Source organism: Macrotis lagotis, chromosome 2 (genome assembly GCF_037893015.1).
Source record: "Macrotis lagotis isolate mMagLag1 chromosome 2, bilby.v1.9.chrom.fasta, whole genome shotgun sequence".
NCBI lineage: Eukaryota > Metazoa > Chordata > Mammalia > Peramelemorphia > Peramelidae > Macrotis > Macrotis lagotis.
In genome coordinates, this window is record NC_133659.1 from 259,462,716 (window position 1) to 259,480,879 (window position 18,164).

The 18,164-nt window shown below is 44.4% G+C and overlaps 1 protein-coding gene across 1 annotated transcript; it reads left to right on the plus strand.

The window, feature by feature from the left end:
• Positions 1 to 1,087: 1,087 nt before the first annotated feature.
• On the plus strand, positions 1,088 to 17,135 carry DHH (desert hedgehog signaling molecule). The gene is made up of 3 exons (XM_074226021.1): positions 1,088 to 1,673; positions 5,112 to 5,373; positions 5,720 to 17,135. Exons 1-3 carry the CDS (start codon positions 1,362 to 1,364, stop codon positions 6,343 to 6,345), a joined length of 1,200 nt encoding a protein of 399 aa, XP_074082122.1. The 5' UTR covers positions 1,088 to 1,361; the 3' UTR covers positions 6,346 to 17,135.
• The last annotated feature ends 1,029 nt before the right edge of the window (positions 17,136 to 18,164 follow it).

The following is an 18,164-nucleotide window of genomic DNA, read 5'->3' on the forward strand; positions in this document are numbered from 1 at the left end:
TTCCCTGTTTCTGTGTGTCTTCAGTCTTTAAGCTTGAGAAAAGATCCTGCCCCTAACTGCTACTTTTTACTCTCTTGGTTCATTTCCCAATTTGGATCTGGGGCAAAAACTTTTCATTGAGAGGAGGGGTTTAGCTAAAAAAAAGGGCTCCTCTCCCAGGCTTAGTAAAGCAGCAGGTGTTGTTTCTGTCCTTTAAGGAGTTTTCTGTTCCCAGAATGAAATCTGAGGTCTCAGTCTTGGAATCATGTGTGGGAGATCATCTCTCTTGGTCTGACAGTAGGAATAAAAGGGTGATGGTCTTGGGCAAATTTCCTTAGCACCTCTAGTCTTGGGTGAAGTTGTATCTACCCCAAGACAACTGAAAAAGTGGGGAATTGATCTACAATCTAATGTACAATCTAATATGAATTAACATAAAGCACTTCCATGTTATTTTGTATGGTCCTCAGGTAGTCCTGGGAGGTAAGTACAATTATTACTGACATTTTGCAGATGTAGAAATAGGCTGGGGTTGAGTAACTTGCCTAAGGTCACTCAGCAAATACGGCAGGATTCAAACTCGGGTCTTCTCGACTGCCCATCACTGTCCACTGCGCCACCTAGCTGCCAATCAACTACAATTAGGGTCTGAGGGAATGACAGCAGAGAGATCTGGAAGGATCGGGAAACTTAGAATTTGGGGGATTAGTATCTTGGTATCAGATATTCGAACCCTCCCGAGGGTCCTGCAATTTAAAACTGACCCTTGGGGGCTTGGGAGGGGATTCCCACAATGAGGGGTAATAGTAGTAAGGGGCATATCTCCAGCCCCAGGGAGAGACAGCCCTGTTGGAACAGCAAGGTGGCAAAGTCGCAGCCATTTCTACCTCGCCGAATGTCCCCAAGGCTTTCCCCCCTCGGGTCGGAGCCCCACGCGGGGTGCCTACTCCAGCCAGTGACTGAAAGCCAGCTGCTTGGAAACTGGGTGGGAGGAGAAGAGGGGCGTTGGGCTTGATCCTTGGGCCTTTGGGGGCGGGTTGGGCCCACCCGGGGGGTGGGGCAGAAGTGAGTGGGTGGGGCATATCGCCACTTAAGGCGGAGTTCGGCAACCCTGTCCTGGGTAGCAAGTGGAGCCGGGTACCAGGCTGGTACCCATCGCCCCTTTACTAGAGTATCATGTTCTAGTCTTGGTGGTGGGTCACAAACTCCGGGGGCATGAAGGAAGAGCCTCAGTCCCGTGACCGTTTTGTTCAGCCACCGACATCAGTGTGAGCCCCGAGCTCCCTGGATCGACCTCCACCTGCTGCTCATCGGAAAAGAAATGTCCAAGTGACTAGAAGCCCCCGCGAGGACAGACATTCCTTCCCCTCGGGGCTGGTGCCATGGCGCTGCGGGTGAGCCTGGTGCCCGTGTGCTGCCTGGCACTCCTTGCTCTGCTCACACTGCCCAGCAGGAGCTGCGGACCGGGCCGGGGACCCGTGGGCAGGCGTCGCTATGTGCGAAAGCAACTCATACCTCTGCTCTACAAGCAGTTCGTACCCAGCATGCCAGAGCGGACCCTGGGGGCCAGCGGGCACCCCGAGGGCAGAGTGGTCCGAGGGTCGGAACGCTTTCGAGACCTGGTGCCCAACTACAATCCTGACATCATCTTCAAGGACGAGGAGAACACTGGGGCTGACCGCCTGATGACCGAGGTAAGGAAGCCGTCCCCAGGCCTCGCCCTGTGGCTCAGGTGTCTGCCCCTACCTGGACGGGACAAAGCCGCTGCTCATTTACCCTTCTCTGGGGCTGTCTGGGATGGAGTACCCACACAGCCTAGGGCACCACTCCCTCACCTCCAGTCCGACTCTGCAATTATTATAGGGCATGCCCCTCTTCTCAATAGAAAGGCTGGGAGGAACTCAGAGTACGCTGGTGAGGGAGGGAGGGCAATGGGGGGGGGGGGGCTAATGAGAGTGAAAGGGAGAAACTGGGAAGGGGGGAGGGGTTGTGGAATGGCGGCAGGCGAGACGGGAAATGACTGAGGCGTGGACCGGGGGTCAGTCACCGAGCTAGGCAGGAAGGGCTGAGGTGAGCCGGAGGCCAGCAATGCCCTGGGGTGATTGGGGAGTCTCCTGAGGAATAAGGGACAGAGATTCAATGGCTGGCCCTCGTGTGCCAGCCTCTCCAGGACTGTGTCTGAGGAGGTGGAGAAAGGAATTCCTGAGCCACAGGGGCATTTTGGACCCCTGGCCCATTTCGGGATACCCATCTCTCATTGGAAGATTTCATCCCTCTCTCCAGGAACATTTTCATGTGCCTTATTATACTATTTCTGAGGATGTATTAATAGAAAATTCCTGTCAAGGGTCTTTGTCCCAAGAAATCTTTTCCACTTTGTGAACATCAGGGTGAGAAGTTCTAAGGTTGGGGTCAGGGTCCTTGCTGAGAGGGAGGGAGAGCAATGAGAGTGAAAGGGAGAAACTGAGAAGGACTGACGTGTTCCAGGGAAATACCCCCATTATTGTCCTAATACTCCTCTGTGTTCCCATGTCTTCATTTTCTAACTAAACCCCAGCTTGTCAAGGTTCACTATGTCTAATAACTCCGGAACCTGGTTGTCTCCTCATTTGGGCTCTAGAAGTGACCAGTTCAGAAAGTTAAAATGAGAGTCAAGAGCACTTGAATCTCATAATCCTGTTGGATTGAGGAGCCCACTTTTGGCTAGTTGGAGGTGTATTCTAGATGTCTGGAATATGAAACAGTTTTCTACAATCAACTGCTTCAAAAAAGGGGGGTTGGCACAATTGTCTAGATAGAATAATGTAATGTTTAGAAATGAGAAGGGATCTCAGGACTCAGCCCAATCCTCTCCATTTTCTACATTAAGGGACTTGAAGTCCAGAGAAAAGCGACTTGTAGAGGTTGCTCAGTTCCTTAGAAGTAAAGCTAGGTCTAGAACCTATACCTCCTTGGAGCTCCATTTTTCATTTCCTTTGTTTTTCACCAATGTGGAATGGACAGATTTCTAGTCATAATTATTTTCAATTTAGAGAGCACAAGTATTCAAGTGGTTTCAGCATGCAGTTAAATTTCTCAGTTTGGTAGGTCCTACCAAGCTTGCACTTTATTGCCCAAGATTACCTCTGTCCTCTCTAGTGGAATAGGACTTTAGTAGAGGGTTTTTTCTCCCATTATACAACATTTAGAGGAGAAGAAAGGGAGAAGCAATCTTTTTTCCTCTGGATAAATTCCTTTATTCTCCATTCTCCAGACAAACTGTGTGACACTGCTAAATCACAACTTCCGTCTGCCTCAGTTTACTCTTCTGTAAAATGGGAATTATTCAGAATAGTGGTTATTCAAATGACACCTTTAATCCTTTATAAGTGCTAGCTAATTTTATTCTGGAGAAAACGCTCAGAGAGAATCCATCTGCTTTCCCCAGTTCAAAACCAGAAGACTCCAAATCTACATCTTCAGTAGGTACTCAGCAATCATTTCACTGAGAATTGAGGCTTCCTTTTGTGACTTCCACTTCTGACCAGGGACTTCCCTCAGTCCTGTACCTGCTCTACCAGATCATATTTCTCAATGACACTTGTAGCCGGCAGAATTGAAATAGAACCATATATTGTATGGGAATCCAAGGAGACTTACCCCTCTCACCTCACTCTATATGATGTAGTTCTTGAGACCCTCACCTCCCCATTGCTTGGCAGCAAAATGGCCCCATTGAATTGGACCCTGCTCCCAGCCACCCTGCCCCCGCAGGTCAGGGCCTCCTCATAGCCTAATGACCACAGAGGCACAGCGACTTATCTTACTTCTCTCACTGTGTGGAACTTGGAGGTGTAGAGGTTGGGAATAGTGGCCCAGGAGGAATATCCCCCCCCCCCCCATAGTGATGAGGAAAACCGAAGCCAAAGGTGAGTGGGAGGGGCTGGGAGAAAAGGAGGAGGCTGTTCCCTCTCCGCCTCCTCTAGGGGTTCCCTTTCCAATCTCTGCCTTCTCCCCGCTTTGAGGCAGGCCAAGGTCTCTTGCTCCTAGACTGTAACAACGAGTGATAACAGCAGGCTCACTCCCCCAGAGAGTCAAGTTGTGAGCCTTCGCCTCCCTTCTGCGCCCACCCTCAAGTTTTCCCCTCAAGTGAGGCATCTCATGCTTGGGCAGTCGGACTTGGGCAGCAGACCCCTCATTCCCAGGTACTGCAGCTCTGTCTCATTCTGGGCAGTAGCCTGCAGGAGTGAGAGGTGGGTTTCTGTGCGCTTGGAGATCCCTGGATGCGGCTGGGCCGAGCTGGGGGAGGAGGCTGTGGCGCTCCTCTGGGAGAGGGGGGCGCGGCTCACTGCCCTTTATTCTCTCCGCGCTGGGGCGGCTGAAAAGAGCCTTTGTGGCTAGAGCTGCTGAGTTCGCTTCTCCCGCCACTGCCCCGGCCCCGGCCCCGGCCCAGGATTCTCACCCGGTTAAGTCATCCCGGAGAATGGCCATTGTGCTTTCCGCAGCCCCCGCCACTCTAACCTTTCCTGTCGTCTCAGCCCCTCTGGGCGCCCCCTAGGTTCCTCACGCCCACTCCCTCTCCTCTAGGCTTGTAATGCCCGAAGGGGTTAATGCTGGGGGGGGGGGATGTGAGGTAGTGGTGAGCCCGGTGGCGGGAGGAGGAGGAGGAGGAGGAGGAGGAAGGAAGGAAGGAAGGAAGGAAACAGTGCCCAGTGCCAGGGGAGGCAAAGAAACAAAAGATGAATCAGGCGGAGGGAGGTCTGGGCCGGAGCTAAAGCCTAGATAACTTAAATAAAGACTCTTCTTGGGGGAGTCAGCCCAGCCTCCCCTTACGGTTCTGCTGTGGAGCCCCACCCCGTCTTTCTTAGCGTAGAATAAGCTGCCTTGGGGGGCTGGGGTGTTCATCGTCTAGATCCTAAACCGAGCTGGATTTCCAGTACTTCTAGAGGGGAAAGAAGGACAAGACCGGGCTGAGGATCATTCTCCTCCCAGCACTCCATTCCAGCAAGGGGCTTCCCCGGCTTCGGGCTGGGTTCTTTAAAAAGGGTGAATGGTTCAAAGGTAGTGGGTTTGGGGGCGGGGAGGTGAGGAACTTGCGTCTCTTTTCTCTTCCCTTCGACCCCCCATCCCCCCCATCCCCTCGATCCCCCCAGCGCTGTAAGGAACGAGTGAACTCGTTGGCCATCGCTGTGATGAACATGTGGCCGGGAGTGCGCTTGCGGGTCACCGAAGGATGGGACGAGGACGGTCACCACGCGCAGGACTCGCTACACTACGAAGGCCGGGCCTTGGATATAACCACGTCGGACCGCGACCGCAATAAATATGGACTATTGGCACGGCTGGCGGTAGAGGCCGGCTTCGACTGGGTCCACTACGAGTCCCGCAATCACGTCCATGTGTCTGTGAAAGCCGGTAAGAGTAAGGCTCAGCAAGTCCGGCCTCAGACACTTAATAATTACCTAAGTGCGTGACCTTGGGCAAGCCACGAAACCCCATTGCCTTGCAAAAAAAAAAAAAAAAAGAGTAAGACGGGCTGAGTAGGGAGGATCCTGAAAGCACCCCATGCTGGGGCGGGGGGGATTAGGCTGTACGACCCTTCTGTCTGAAAACGAGCCGAGGAAATAAGTGGGTGTCACTGTAAATCCCCCGGTTGGGGCAAGAAGGCTGAGGCGGCCTGTGAGGTGGCAGCGGCCGTGGGAAGGGGAAAGGGTGCCCGGGTGGCCCCAGTTTGAGCTTTCTCCCTTTGCTCCCACCGCAGACAACTCTCTGGCGGTGCGGGCCGGCGGCTGCTTCCCGGGAAACGCCACGGTGCGTCTGCGGAGCGGAGAACGGAAGGGACTGCGCGAGTTGCACCGCGGGGACTGGGTGCTAGCGGCGGACGCTGCCGGCCGGGTGGTGCCCACGCCGGTCCTGCTTTTCCTAGACCGAGACTCGCAGCGCCGGGCCTCGTTTGTAGCTGTGGAGACCGAGAGGCCCCCGCGCAAACTGCTCCTCACCCCCTGGCACCTGGTCTTTGCGGCCCGCGGCCCGGCGCCCGCCCCCGCCGACTTCGAGCCCGTGTTTGCTCGCCGACTGCGCGCTGGGGACTCGGTACTTGCCCCGGGAGGGGACGCGCTTCGCCCTGCGCGCGTGGCCCGCGTGGCGCGGGAGGAGGCCGTGGGTGTCTTCGCACCTCTGACCGCGCACGGGACTCTGCTGGTGAACGACGTCCTGGCCTCCTGTTACGCCGTCCTGGAGAGTCACCAGTGGGCTCACCGGGCCTTCGCGCCCCTGCGTCTGCTTCACGCGCTAGGGGCTCTGCTACCCGGAGGGACCACCCAGTCCATCGGTATGCACTGGTACTCCCGCCTCCTCTACCGACTGGCAGAGGAGCTACTGGGCTGAGAGTTGTGGCAGAGTTCTGGGCGCTTGGAGACCGGAGGATACAGGCAGAATCTGAAATGTTGAAAAGGAGGAACAGAAAGAAGGATGAGGACAAAGGAAGAAGGGTTGGGGGAGGGGCTAGGGTTGAGGGGAGCTTAGCAAAATATCTTCAAGAGGGATCAGGAGGTTGGTGTGCATCGATAGAAACAGTATTTCCCTTAGCCAGCATTCTCTTCTCAGCCCTCTACCAATTCCATTCAACTTGTGTAAATTCAACAAATATTAAGTATCGTATGCAGGGCACTTTACTAGAGGAGGAGGGAGATGCGAAGATGAATCTGATACAGTCCCTGCCCTCGTGGAGCTTACAAACCACCTGGCCCCCTTCTGAGTGCTCTAGTTGCTGGTGGATAATTTTATTTTTCTATTTATAAATGATAATATAATCTTCCAACTTTTCCCCTGTTCTATGCCCAGCCAGTCACTAGGAAGAGCCTGGTCAATTCTAATACTGTCACAGTTCTTTTTTTCTCTATGTGATCTAATAAAAGGAACGATCCAGGTTTGAGGTGTCAGCTCTGAAATGCCCTAAGTTTCTGTTACCATAATCCTTCACCCTCCCCAACTCAGGACAATCCCAGTTTCAGCACAACGCTACTAGGGGCACAAACTACCCTAGAAATGACTAACCAACCTGAGAAAGACATGTAATGAGTATCAAACTGGAAAGCCAGGACTGAGAATGTTCTACTCTTAGGATGTCTGCTTCTTCTGTTCCCTGCCTCCTAGTCTCCTGTCCCTAGCCACCCTCCTCCTGGAATTCCTATCTCAAATCATTTGCATAATGAAGGGCAAGATGAGGAGGATGGTTCCTTGAAAGTCATCCTCCCCTTATCTCCTAGAGAGGTCTAACTGGAATTAGGACAGTGATTGATTGATTGATTTTGTGTCTGTGTGTGTGTGTGTGTGAGTGTGTGTGTGTGTGTTTGTCTGTGCTTGTGTAAATGTGGGGATGTGCAGGCCTTCTCTCAAATCCTCTCTTTCATCCTTTGCAAACCCAGAAGTCTAGACAACAATACAAGTCCAGATGATTAGTTCCCCCCTCTCCCTCTCAAAATATATGGGATGGAAGAGATGCTGAAGACTGCTTGGTTAATGAGTCCCCACTCCTCAGGCTTAGAAAGCATGTATGAAACATGAACTGAACAAACACTTGGGGCACTTTCTGAGTCATTGGATCTCATGAGCACATAAAATTCAAACCTGCATCTCAGAAGGACTGAACATCAGGTTGTGCTGCCTTTAGAATCAGGGGTCATGAAAATACCAAGTTCTGGTGAGGAAGAGGGAAAGAGTCCCCAAAGGTCACAGGACCCTGGTGTGTGCCACCCTCTGGTGGCTGTAATGAGAATTCTTTTCTAGCAGCCCACCTTTAAAAAAAGGATGGTATGTTCCTACAGGAGTTAAAGAAAAGGGGAGACTGTACTACATTTCAAAGTTAGGGGTAGAACTGAGTAGGGAAAAGGGGCTTGTTGAGTTTCTTCAAAGAACAGCATTCTTAGGGCTTAGATTTAGAAGAATCTTTCCAGACCATGTAGTCAGAATTTAACCACATATACTAAGAGGAAGACAAGTTACTTTTTAATGGGAAATTTTCCTCTACATCTCCATCCTCTCTAGCCTTTTTCAATCCACTGCCCCAATTTCCTTAGGAGATGGAAACACAGTAAGCAAAAGGAAAACTGGGATTCTTTTTTTTTCTATTTAGGTTCTTCAATTTCATTCATCTGTGTCTTGTGTTGTGTATTTTAGCTATCTTTTCTCAATTCTTATCCTTTTTATCCTTTACAGTCTTTGAAACTGTTAGTTACTTGCCTCCCCTTTTTTCCTAGGTTTTCTTGACTCCTCTCTGGTTCTCTTCCTACCCATCTGAATATTCCTTCTCAGACTCCTTTGCTTAATCCAAGTGGTGCTCAACTTAAAGGCAAATCTCCCAAGGCTCAGTTTGCACCCTTTTCTCTTCTCCCTCTATATTGTTTCATTTGGTACTCATCAATTCCCATGAATTCCCATGGATCTGTGCAGATAATTCTCACACCTATTTATACAGTCCTAACTGAGTTTATATATAGCCTCAACTACTTACTAGTTGTCTTATCCTAGGCAAGTCACCTCTGTTTGCCTTAATTCATTGGAGAAGAAAATGTCAAACCTCTTTAATATCTTTGCCAAGAAAATCTCATGGACCATATTAGCTTATATGGTCTCAAAGGACTGGACATGACTGAATAACAACAGCCTTTCTTCTGACCGCCAGTCTCACATCTCAACTAGACCTCTCAAACTGAATGTTGTACATGTCTCAAATTTAATATGAGCAAAATTGAATTCATTTTCTATCACCACCCCCAAAAAAGCAAACAGATTAACCAAAAAACTTCCCCTCTTCCCAATATCCTTATTACTGTTCAGGGTACCACCCCTTTTCCCAACATCCTTATTACTGTTCAGGGTACCACATTCATACTAAGGACCTAAGGTTTTACATATAGTTATCATCCTTTATTCTTCAGCCCTCCTTACCCCCATCAAATGATTGATGTTGATTTTTCCTTCTCAATATTTCTCCCCTCTATCCCTTTCTCTCTTTAGATACTTCCACCACTGTAGTGCAGGCACTCATCTCATCATACCATTGCATTAACCTGATGGTTATTCTCCCTTGTTCAATTTCTCTCAACTCTAGTCCACTCTGCTATCAAAACAATCTTCCTAAAGGACAATCTGGCCATGCCAAGTCCCTTTCAATAAGTTTCAGTGGCTGCCAATCACCTCCAGGATCAAATATAGAATCCTCTGATGGAACATTTAAAGTCTTTATAACCTGGGCCCTTCCTACAAATCTAATCTGCTTATGACTTATTCCCTTCCCCATTCTCTGTGATCCAGTGACATTGACCCCTTTGTTCTTCCTTAGTCAAGTCACTCCATCCAGGGGCTCTAGACATTTTTTTCTGCCTGTCACCCATGCTTGGAATTCTTTTCTTTCTCATCTCTGGCTCCTGACTCCCTGGCTTCCTTCAAAACTCACCTAAAATACAATCTTCTGCAAGAGCCTTTCCTGATTCCTCTTAAAGCTAGTGTCTTTCCTCTGTTGACTATCTCCAATTTATCCTGTTTTATAGTTTAGGGTAATAATTGTATCAGTTTTGCCTTTTTCTTCTTTCCCATTACTTGAAATAGTGTTTGGCACAAAAAAGTCACTTAATAAATACTTGATTTGACATGGGGTCCCATGTAGTCATGACTAAAAGGCAAAATTTCAAAATAGAAGATGTTTGCCTTCAATTTAAATCAACAAATATTTATCAAATGCCTATTGTAGCAGGATGTTGAAATTCTCTCCTTTTCACTTGATAAAATTAAAGGGAAGGAGCTTTTGTCAGGAAGGGGAACTTCTCATGGAGTCAAACATACCTTTTGGCTCCAGTCTGAAAAACTCAAAACTCAGCAAATCCTGATTGGTGTCCATACCTGAAAGATAGCCTGAAAAATGATGGGTCAAGGAGCAGAGAATAGGGACCTAAGTTGGATTATAAAAACTGTGGAAAGTCATTATCTTTTTTATGCAAATCTTTGGAAGCATCTTTCACCATTTCCCCCTAGATTTTAGGTGGGTTTCATGGAGGAGCTTCTTCCCCAATTCTAAGGGTAGCTTAAGGTACCACCTTATATCCCTGGTGTCTTTCATCTACCTTCTATTTCTTTCCCTGAGGGATCCTGAAAAATGGATATTTCTAATTTTCAAAGTGACCTTGTGTCATCACTATTTGTTAAGCTTGGGTGCTGACTGCCCAGAAAAATATGAAAGCATTATACCATGCTTTTTGGTGATGAACCTCATGAAAGGAGAATTCTACAGCTGAAAGACTAAGGAAAAGCATTTTTAGCTGACCAGGAGATCTGGTCAGTGAGTTGCTAACATGGGGGAGAATAATTAACATAGTGGAATATTTAAGATGTTTTGTTTATTTCTTAATGCTCTCTTTTGTTTCTACATTTTGTTAATGCTTGTCTTATATGTCTTAGGCATATTTTGTGGTAGAGGAAATAAATAGTAGTTCTACATTTTATATATTGTATACCTTTACTAGAAGGAACACTATTATCCACACTTTCAGGAGATCCTAGGCATAAGTCATACCTAAGTTGTGTTCCCAAAATTTCCTTGGAGTTTTATTCTGGAGTAAGGGTAGAGTCAGAGGAGGAAATATCTTATCAATTCTTTCCATTCCTTTGGAGTTAGCCTTCTCACACTGAGATAAATCTTGATTCATTTGAGTCCCTTTGTGGAAACAGCTTCTCCTGAACTTTAGAGAACCCTATTGTATGAAGCATATTGCTCTAGGAATAGTTGGGAATATAGAAGTCCTAAGGGTCCCTCCCTGCCTTTAGGAAATATTATATTCTAGTGGAGTACAATTAAATATAATACAAAGCTGAGTGTGATCTGTGGATCTAGTTTCCTTTTCCAGTTCATTTTACAAATTAGGAAACTGAAGCAAATAGGGTTAAATGAGTTGCTCAGAGCTACATAGCTTGTAAGTGTTCAGGGTCAGATTTGAACTCAAGAAGTTGACTACAGGTTGGGTGTTCTATCCACTATGTCACCTACCTGCCCAGAGTATGATAGGAGAAGAAAAGAAATCCAGACAAAATTTTCTAGGAAATTCAAGGAGGGAGAAATTACTTTCACTTGGGGCAATCAAAGAAGACTTTTCACTGGAGGTAGAACCTATGTTGAAACTTGAATGAAGGGATTTTTAATAGGCAGAAATGAGAAAGAAATGTTTTCCAGGCATTATAGATGATTGTGTGAATACAATGAGACTAGAAAGTTCAGGATACATTCAGAGAAGTGTGGAGTCTAGTTGGAGAGATGCACAGTGCTGGCACTAAAGTCAGGAGGACCTGAGTTCAGTCTCAGACCCTTAATAACTATGTGGCCTTGAACAAATCACTTTACCCTGATTGCCTCATATCCAGGGCTATCTCCAGTGTTCCTGATTCGTATCTGGTCACTGAACTCAGGTGGCCCTGGAGGAGAAAGTAAGGCTGGTGAGTTAGCAAAGGATCCCCCCACTCAAATCCAATTCACATGCATGTTATGGCATCACTTCCCCAATGTCATGGTCTTCTTCAAGAATGAAGGCGCAGCGGGGAGGCTAGGTGGCGTAGTGGATAAAGGCCCTGGAGTCAGGAGTACCTGGGTTCAAATCCGGTCTCAGACACTTAATAATTACCTAGCTGTGTGGCCTTGGGCAAGCCACTTAACCCCATTTGCCTTGCAAAAACCTAAAAAAAACCAAACAAACAAACAAAAAAGAATGAAGGCGCAGTGGATAGAGCACCAGCCCTGGAGTCAGGAGGACCTGGGTTCAAATCCGGTCTCAGACACTTAATAGTTACCTAGCTGTGTGGCCTTGGGCAAGCCATGTAACCCCATTGTTCTCTAAAGAGGCTAATGAGAAATCCCTCTACCAGTTTCTGTATCTGTTTTTGTCTTTCTATTATCATCCCCTCGAGGCCCAGGTGATAAATGATAGTTAAAATAACTAGGACAATGCAAGGGCACAGGTTATGGGAGTGATAGGGTCAGATTTGCATCAAGAAGATTATTTTGCTGTAGTCCTTTTCCTTTCTTTTTACCAAGGTCATACCCTCATCCAAACCTAATCCTAAAGTTAGAGCCTCACATACCTTATGCTTTCTCTGGGAAATTATCTCAGCTCCTGACCTGCCCTACCATGTATTTCCTCTACTTTCCTATAGATTCTTCCTTAAACATCCTATATTCTCAATATTTCTTGAATCAGTCTTCTCTTATCAACTTTCGCCAAAAGTACCATAATCCAGGACATTCTTCCTTCTCTCCTGAACTATTAGAGCCTCCAGATTGATGTCTCTCTCTATCCAGTCTCTTTCTTTTACAAAGCCTCCTTGACATAGTTGCTAAATTGATATTGCAAAAATAATTCTGACCATTTTATTCCTTGTTCAAAGAATGTCAGTGGATTTTCAAAGCTTCAAGGCAAAGTACTAGCTCTTTAGTTTAGTTTAAAAATCCTTATAATTCTTCACCAGCCTATCTTTCCTGCTTGATCAAAATCACTTCTCATATACTCATACTATTTGACAATGGTATTAAACTCAAATACAAATGGGTGACACTAATCTATATATATAAAGATCCCTGTATCAATTTCATTTAAAAATATATTGCTTTAGGGGTGGTTAGGTGGTGCAGTGGATAGAGCACCGGCCCTGGAGTCAGGAGGACCTGTTCAAATCCAGTCTCAGACACTTAATTACCTAGCTGTGTGGCCTTGGGCAAGCCACTTAACCCCATTGTCTTGCAAAAAGAAATTTAAAAAAGACCTAAAAATTAAAAAAAATATATTGCTTTCCACATTTTATGGTATTTTATTTATTTTGTTAAATATTTTCCAATTAAATTTTAATCTAGTTCAAGCCAAAAGTGGGAGTGTTGCATGGGGTCTTGGGTCACTTGTTTAACTCTTCTACCTAAGACACTTCAGGGGGCAGCTAGGTAGTAAAGTGGATAGAGCACTGGCCCTGGAGGCAAGAGGATCTGAGTTCAAATCAGACCTCAGATACTTAATACTTAGTTATGTGACCTTGGGCAAGTCTGTTAATCCTATTGCTTTGCAAAAAAAAAAAAAGACACCAGTTAAATCGGACAGCTTACCGTTTCCTATACACAGCATTCCATGTTTCACTCCATGATTTTGCACAAGTTTTCTCCCATACCTACTTGCTTCTTTCTCACCTCTACTTCTTTATTCCCTTCAATGCTCAAGTGCATTTTTTCTGGAGACCTTTCCTCATTCCTCCAGTCATGTTCCTCTGCCCCCCCCCCAGCATTTTATATTTATTTTGTATATTTATCTTCAATCATGTAAATCTCTAGTAAAATGTAATCTGTTTGACATGAGGGCACCTATTTAGCATAGTACCTCACATAAAGTAAGTGATTAATTAATGTTTGTGGGTTGATTTAGTGAGTGAATGAAGGATCATTTTTGACTAATCGGAGAAAATGAGAGATATCCCTCATGTAACTTAGGCACCTCTGATGAAGGAAGGAATCCTCTTCATATAGGTCCTACCAGCAGGATAGTTTATTCATGTCTAAGAAGTGTTTAATTCCATCAAAAGTAAAGAACAAATGAAACTGAGAGAATTCCAGTTTTATGCTAGTAGGTAATAATCCAAAGCATGCTTATGTTGCCCTGGAGGATATTTATGAGTCAAAGATCTATGTAACATATTAAATACTCAGTGCTGACAGAGCCACAGTGATTGGTAATAAGGACACAATTCTGGAGAGATGAATGGAATACTTCCATTGAATTCTCAAAAGACCATTATTAATCAATGTTGAGGTCACCGACTGTATACTTCAGGTTGAAGTCAGTCCTATTTAGCTAAACTTCCAATTAAAGAAGAGATTTTGAATGTTGTTATTTGTCCCTCATTCTCGAAGACCATGATGACATCAGGGAGGTAATGCCATGACATACATGTGAATTGGATTTCAGTGAGGGGTGTTGTGCAAAGTCACCTGCTCTAGAGTCATCTGAATCCAGTGGTCAGATATAAATCAGGATGACTGGAGATGGTCCTGTATATGAAGCGATTAGGGATAAGTGATGCCCAGAGTCACATAGCTAGAATGTGTCAAATGGCCAAGGTTGGATTTGAACTCAGATCCTCTTGACTCCAGGGTCTGTGATCTACCCACTGTGCCACTTAGCTGTCCTGGAATAACATTAGGCTCCTCTTGTATGACAAAGTGCCTGTTGTTGATTCTATTCCAGCTGAGATTTAAAAGGCAGGGAGTTCACTGCTCATACAAAAGCTGACTGAAATCTATCTAACAATAGGAGGTTATCCCCCAGAAATATATCTCCATTGTCTATTTCTACAAAGGAAAGGAAAATAGGTTGTCCCGTGACAATCACAGAGAGGTGTCTCCTTAATCACTGAGATTCTTGCCACAGTTCTTAATAGGCTGATCACCTGAAAGCTGTCCATCTATCTGAGTGCCAGTGTGGCTATGGAAAAATCTGAGGAATGGTTGATATGATATTTGCTACCCAACAATTCCAGGAGAAATGCCAGGAGCAAGGTCTACACATGATGTTCATCTATCGTACCAAGCCTTGATATCAGTTCTGAAATCTTGGAAAATTATGGCAAAATGTGGTTGCCTGAAGTTTATCAGTATTGTACATAAGTTTCATGATGGCCTGCATTCTTGGTAGTGGACAATGTTCTTGCACACTCCACCATTCTTGCACCAATGGAGTGAAGCAAGACTGCATGCTTGTTCCCATGCTTTTTAGCGTTATGTTTTCATCAATATTGTCAGATGCCTTCAATGAGGAAGAAAATGGAAGCAAGGTCAGCTACTGCACTAATTGTCAATTACTTAACCTGAAGACACTTCCAAGCTAAGACTTCAGTGAAGGTAGTGTTGGTGCATGATCTTTTGTTGTGTGTAATAGCTGATTGAACACCCAGTGTAGCCTCTGAGGCTGAGATGCAACAGGGATTGATTTTCTGCTGCTTGTGCTAATTTTGGCTTAATGATTGATACCAAGAAGTCCGCTACCATCATCCATTATCAATTTTGGCAAATGGAGAAATTTTGAATGTTGTGGATAGTTTTACTTACCTTGGCAAAATACTTTTCAGGGATGTACACATGGATGATGAGGTCGACATATGCATTACTAGCACTAGCCCAGTGGTTGGAAGGCTCTGAAGGAAAATATGGAAAAAAGGGATTAAACTGTCTACCAAATGGAAGGTTTACAGAACTACTGTGTTGACCTTGTGGTTGTATGCCTAGGAAACCTGGACAGTCTACTGATACCATTCCAGGAAACTGAATTGCTTTTGTTGAATTGTCTTAGGATGATTCTGAAGATCACCTGGCAAAGATAATGTACAGAACATTAAGATTCTTTCTTAAAACAAACTGCCAAGCATTCAGATTTCTACTTCAGAAAGCTGATGAGTTGACCATATTGTTGGGATACTAAACATATTAAAAGACTATTTTGCAGAGAACTTGTATAAGGCAAGTCAGAAGTGATACAAGGATACTCTCAAAGTCTCTCTGAAGAACTTTGGAATTGCTTTTGAGACTTGGGAAACACTAAAACAGGATTATGCAGCATGGCACTGTACTATATGAGCAAAGCAGAATTGTAGAAGCTCAAAAGAAATGTGAGATGTGTAAATTTAGAATCATTTTCAGTCCAAATGAATAAATGAATTATCTGTACCTGACTTGTGGTGTGGAGCCTTCCGAGCTCATATTAGTCCAATCAGCCATAGTTGGACTCACTGTACCTCACCCCCCCAACACAAAAATGTCATTCTGGTCCTCTTTAAGAACAAAGGACAATAATCAACCAGTGGATAAGGGATGATTTGGGGCATATAAGAAGGAAACTTCTTCAAACAGGTCCTGGCCCTGGTACTGGCTCTGGGTGCTTTGAACTTTCTGGTGGGATGATGGTTCTTTGTGCCTTTCTTCACACCATTCTAGGAAATGTTGTTTCCTTTGTCAGTCAATAAACATTTACTAAACTTTACTGTGTAACAGGTGTTATGCTGAAAGATGTAAGACAATTCCTGCCCTCAAGAAGCCCACAGTCCTCCAAAATTGCAGTAGAATGGGACTTCTCAAAGCAGACTAATAATACATTGATTGATTTTTCAGCTCCTGTTATCTACCTTCATCTGTAAATTTCTCCAAGTGTTCTTTATTTAGTGCGCTCATTACTTCTTTCCAGTACACTGGCCCTTCTCTCCTCTCTTATGACCTAGCTTCCTTCCTCTTCTTATCACTCATCCCTAAAAATAATCTAGGTCAATATTTATTGCTTCTAGGAAAGATTTTATTTCAGGTGGTAAAAGAACTGTGGGAAAGAGTGGGTAGGTAGGAATAATTATTTTTAAAAAAAGAATGTCAATTAAGTAATAAAAGCGACATGGGGGGGCAGCTAGGGGACTCAGTGGATAGAGCACCATTCCTGGAGTCAGGAGGACCTGAGTTCAAATGTGGCCTCAGACACTTAATGATTGTCTAGCTGTGTGGCCTTGGGCAAGTCACTCTTAACCCCATTGCCATAGATAGATAGATAGATAGATAGATAGATAGATAGATAAGAGACACAGAGGAGAGCTGAGAGAAATCCAGAAGCAGAGTAATTTTAAACACTATTGTGTTTAATTTAATATACCCTTTAAAAATATGCTGTCCCGGGGTGGCTAGGTTGCACAATGGATAGAGCACTGGCCTTGGAGTCAGGAGTACCTGGGTTCAAATCTGACCTCAGACACTTAATACTTACCTAGCCGTGTGGCCTTGGGCAAGTCACTTAACCCCATTGTCTTGAAAAAAAACTAAAAAAAATATGCTGTACCTAACAGATTACATATCTATTATGTATTGTACATAATATATGCATGTTATATATATTTCAAAATGTTTGTGTTCATAAAAAATAAAGTAAAAAAAAAAAACTAAGGAGAAGACAGGAAAACAGCTTAATTTAGAGATGCCCAATCTTTTGGGAATTGATCTACCAGGTCTCAAAATTGAAGTTTTTGCATAAAACTCCTCTACCTTTTTTGTGTCATGGACTCTTTTGGCATATTGGTTAAGCCTATGAACTCCTCAGAATCATGGTTTTAAATGCATAAATATAAATCACAGGATTATGAAGAAAGATAATTATATTGAAATCTGTTACCTAAAAATATTAAAAAAGTTAATGTACTCCAGATGAAGAACTCTTCTTTTAAGACATTAAAAAATTAAATTTTAATTAAACTTTTTCTATAAATCAAATTTAATTTGATAAGGATTTATTAATACCTGTTAGGTGCAAAATAAGAGATGCAAAACCCTAAAACTGAAATCCTCCAAAACATTCTCTGTCCTTAAGGAATGTTCAAAACTACTGGAGAATCCTTGGAACATTTTGTTAAAACCTATTAAAGACACATGTCTCTTGGACAACCAATGTTAAGAATCTAAAGTGACTAAAACATTTCTTAGACAAATCTATCATTCCAAAGAGAGAAAGTCACTATAGAAAAATTCCAAAATTTCTACTAATTTTCTTTTTCTTGTTTTTTGTACTTTATTTTTAAAAATATCCTTTCAGAGCATCTAGGTGATGCAGTGGATAGAGCACTGGCCCTGGAGTCAGGAATACCTGAGTTCAAATCTGGCCTCAGACACTTAATAATTACCTAGCTGTGTGGCCTTGGGCAAGCCACTTAACCCCATTTGCCTTGCAAAAAGCTAAAAAAAAATTTCTTTTCAACTACACACAAACTTAAGTTTCAACATTCATCCATTTGCAAATTTTATGAGTTCTATATTTTTCTACCACCCTTCTTTCCCTCCCTCCTCCACATGGCAACAAACAATCTGGTAAGAATTGTACATATACAATCATTTTTAACATATTTCCATATTAGTCATGTTGTGAAAGAAGAATTAGAACTAAGGGGGGAGAACTCTGAGAAAGAAAGTAAAAACAAAAATGAAATTTTAAAAAGTGAACATAGTATGCTTTGCTCTATATTCAGGCTCCATAATGTTTTGTTTTGTTTTTCTGGATATGGATATCATTTTCCAAAACAGGTCTCTTAGGATTGTCTTTGATCACTGAACTGCTGAGAGGAGCTGAGTTCATCATAGTTAATCCAACTCTGCTTACTTCACTCAG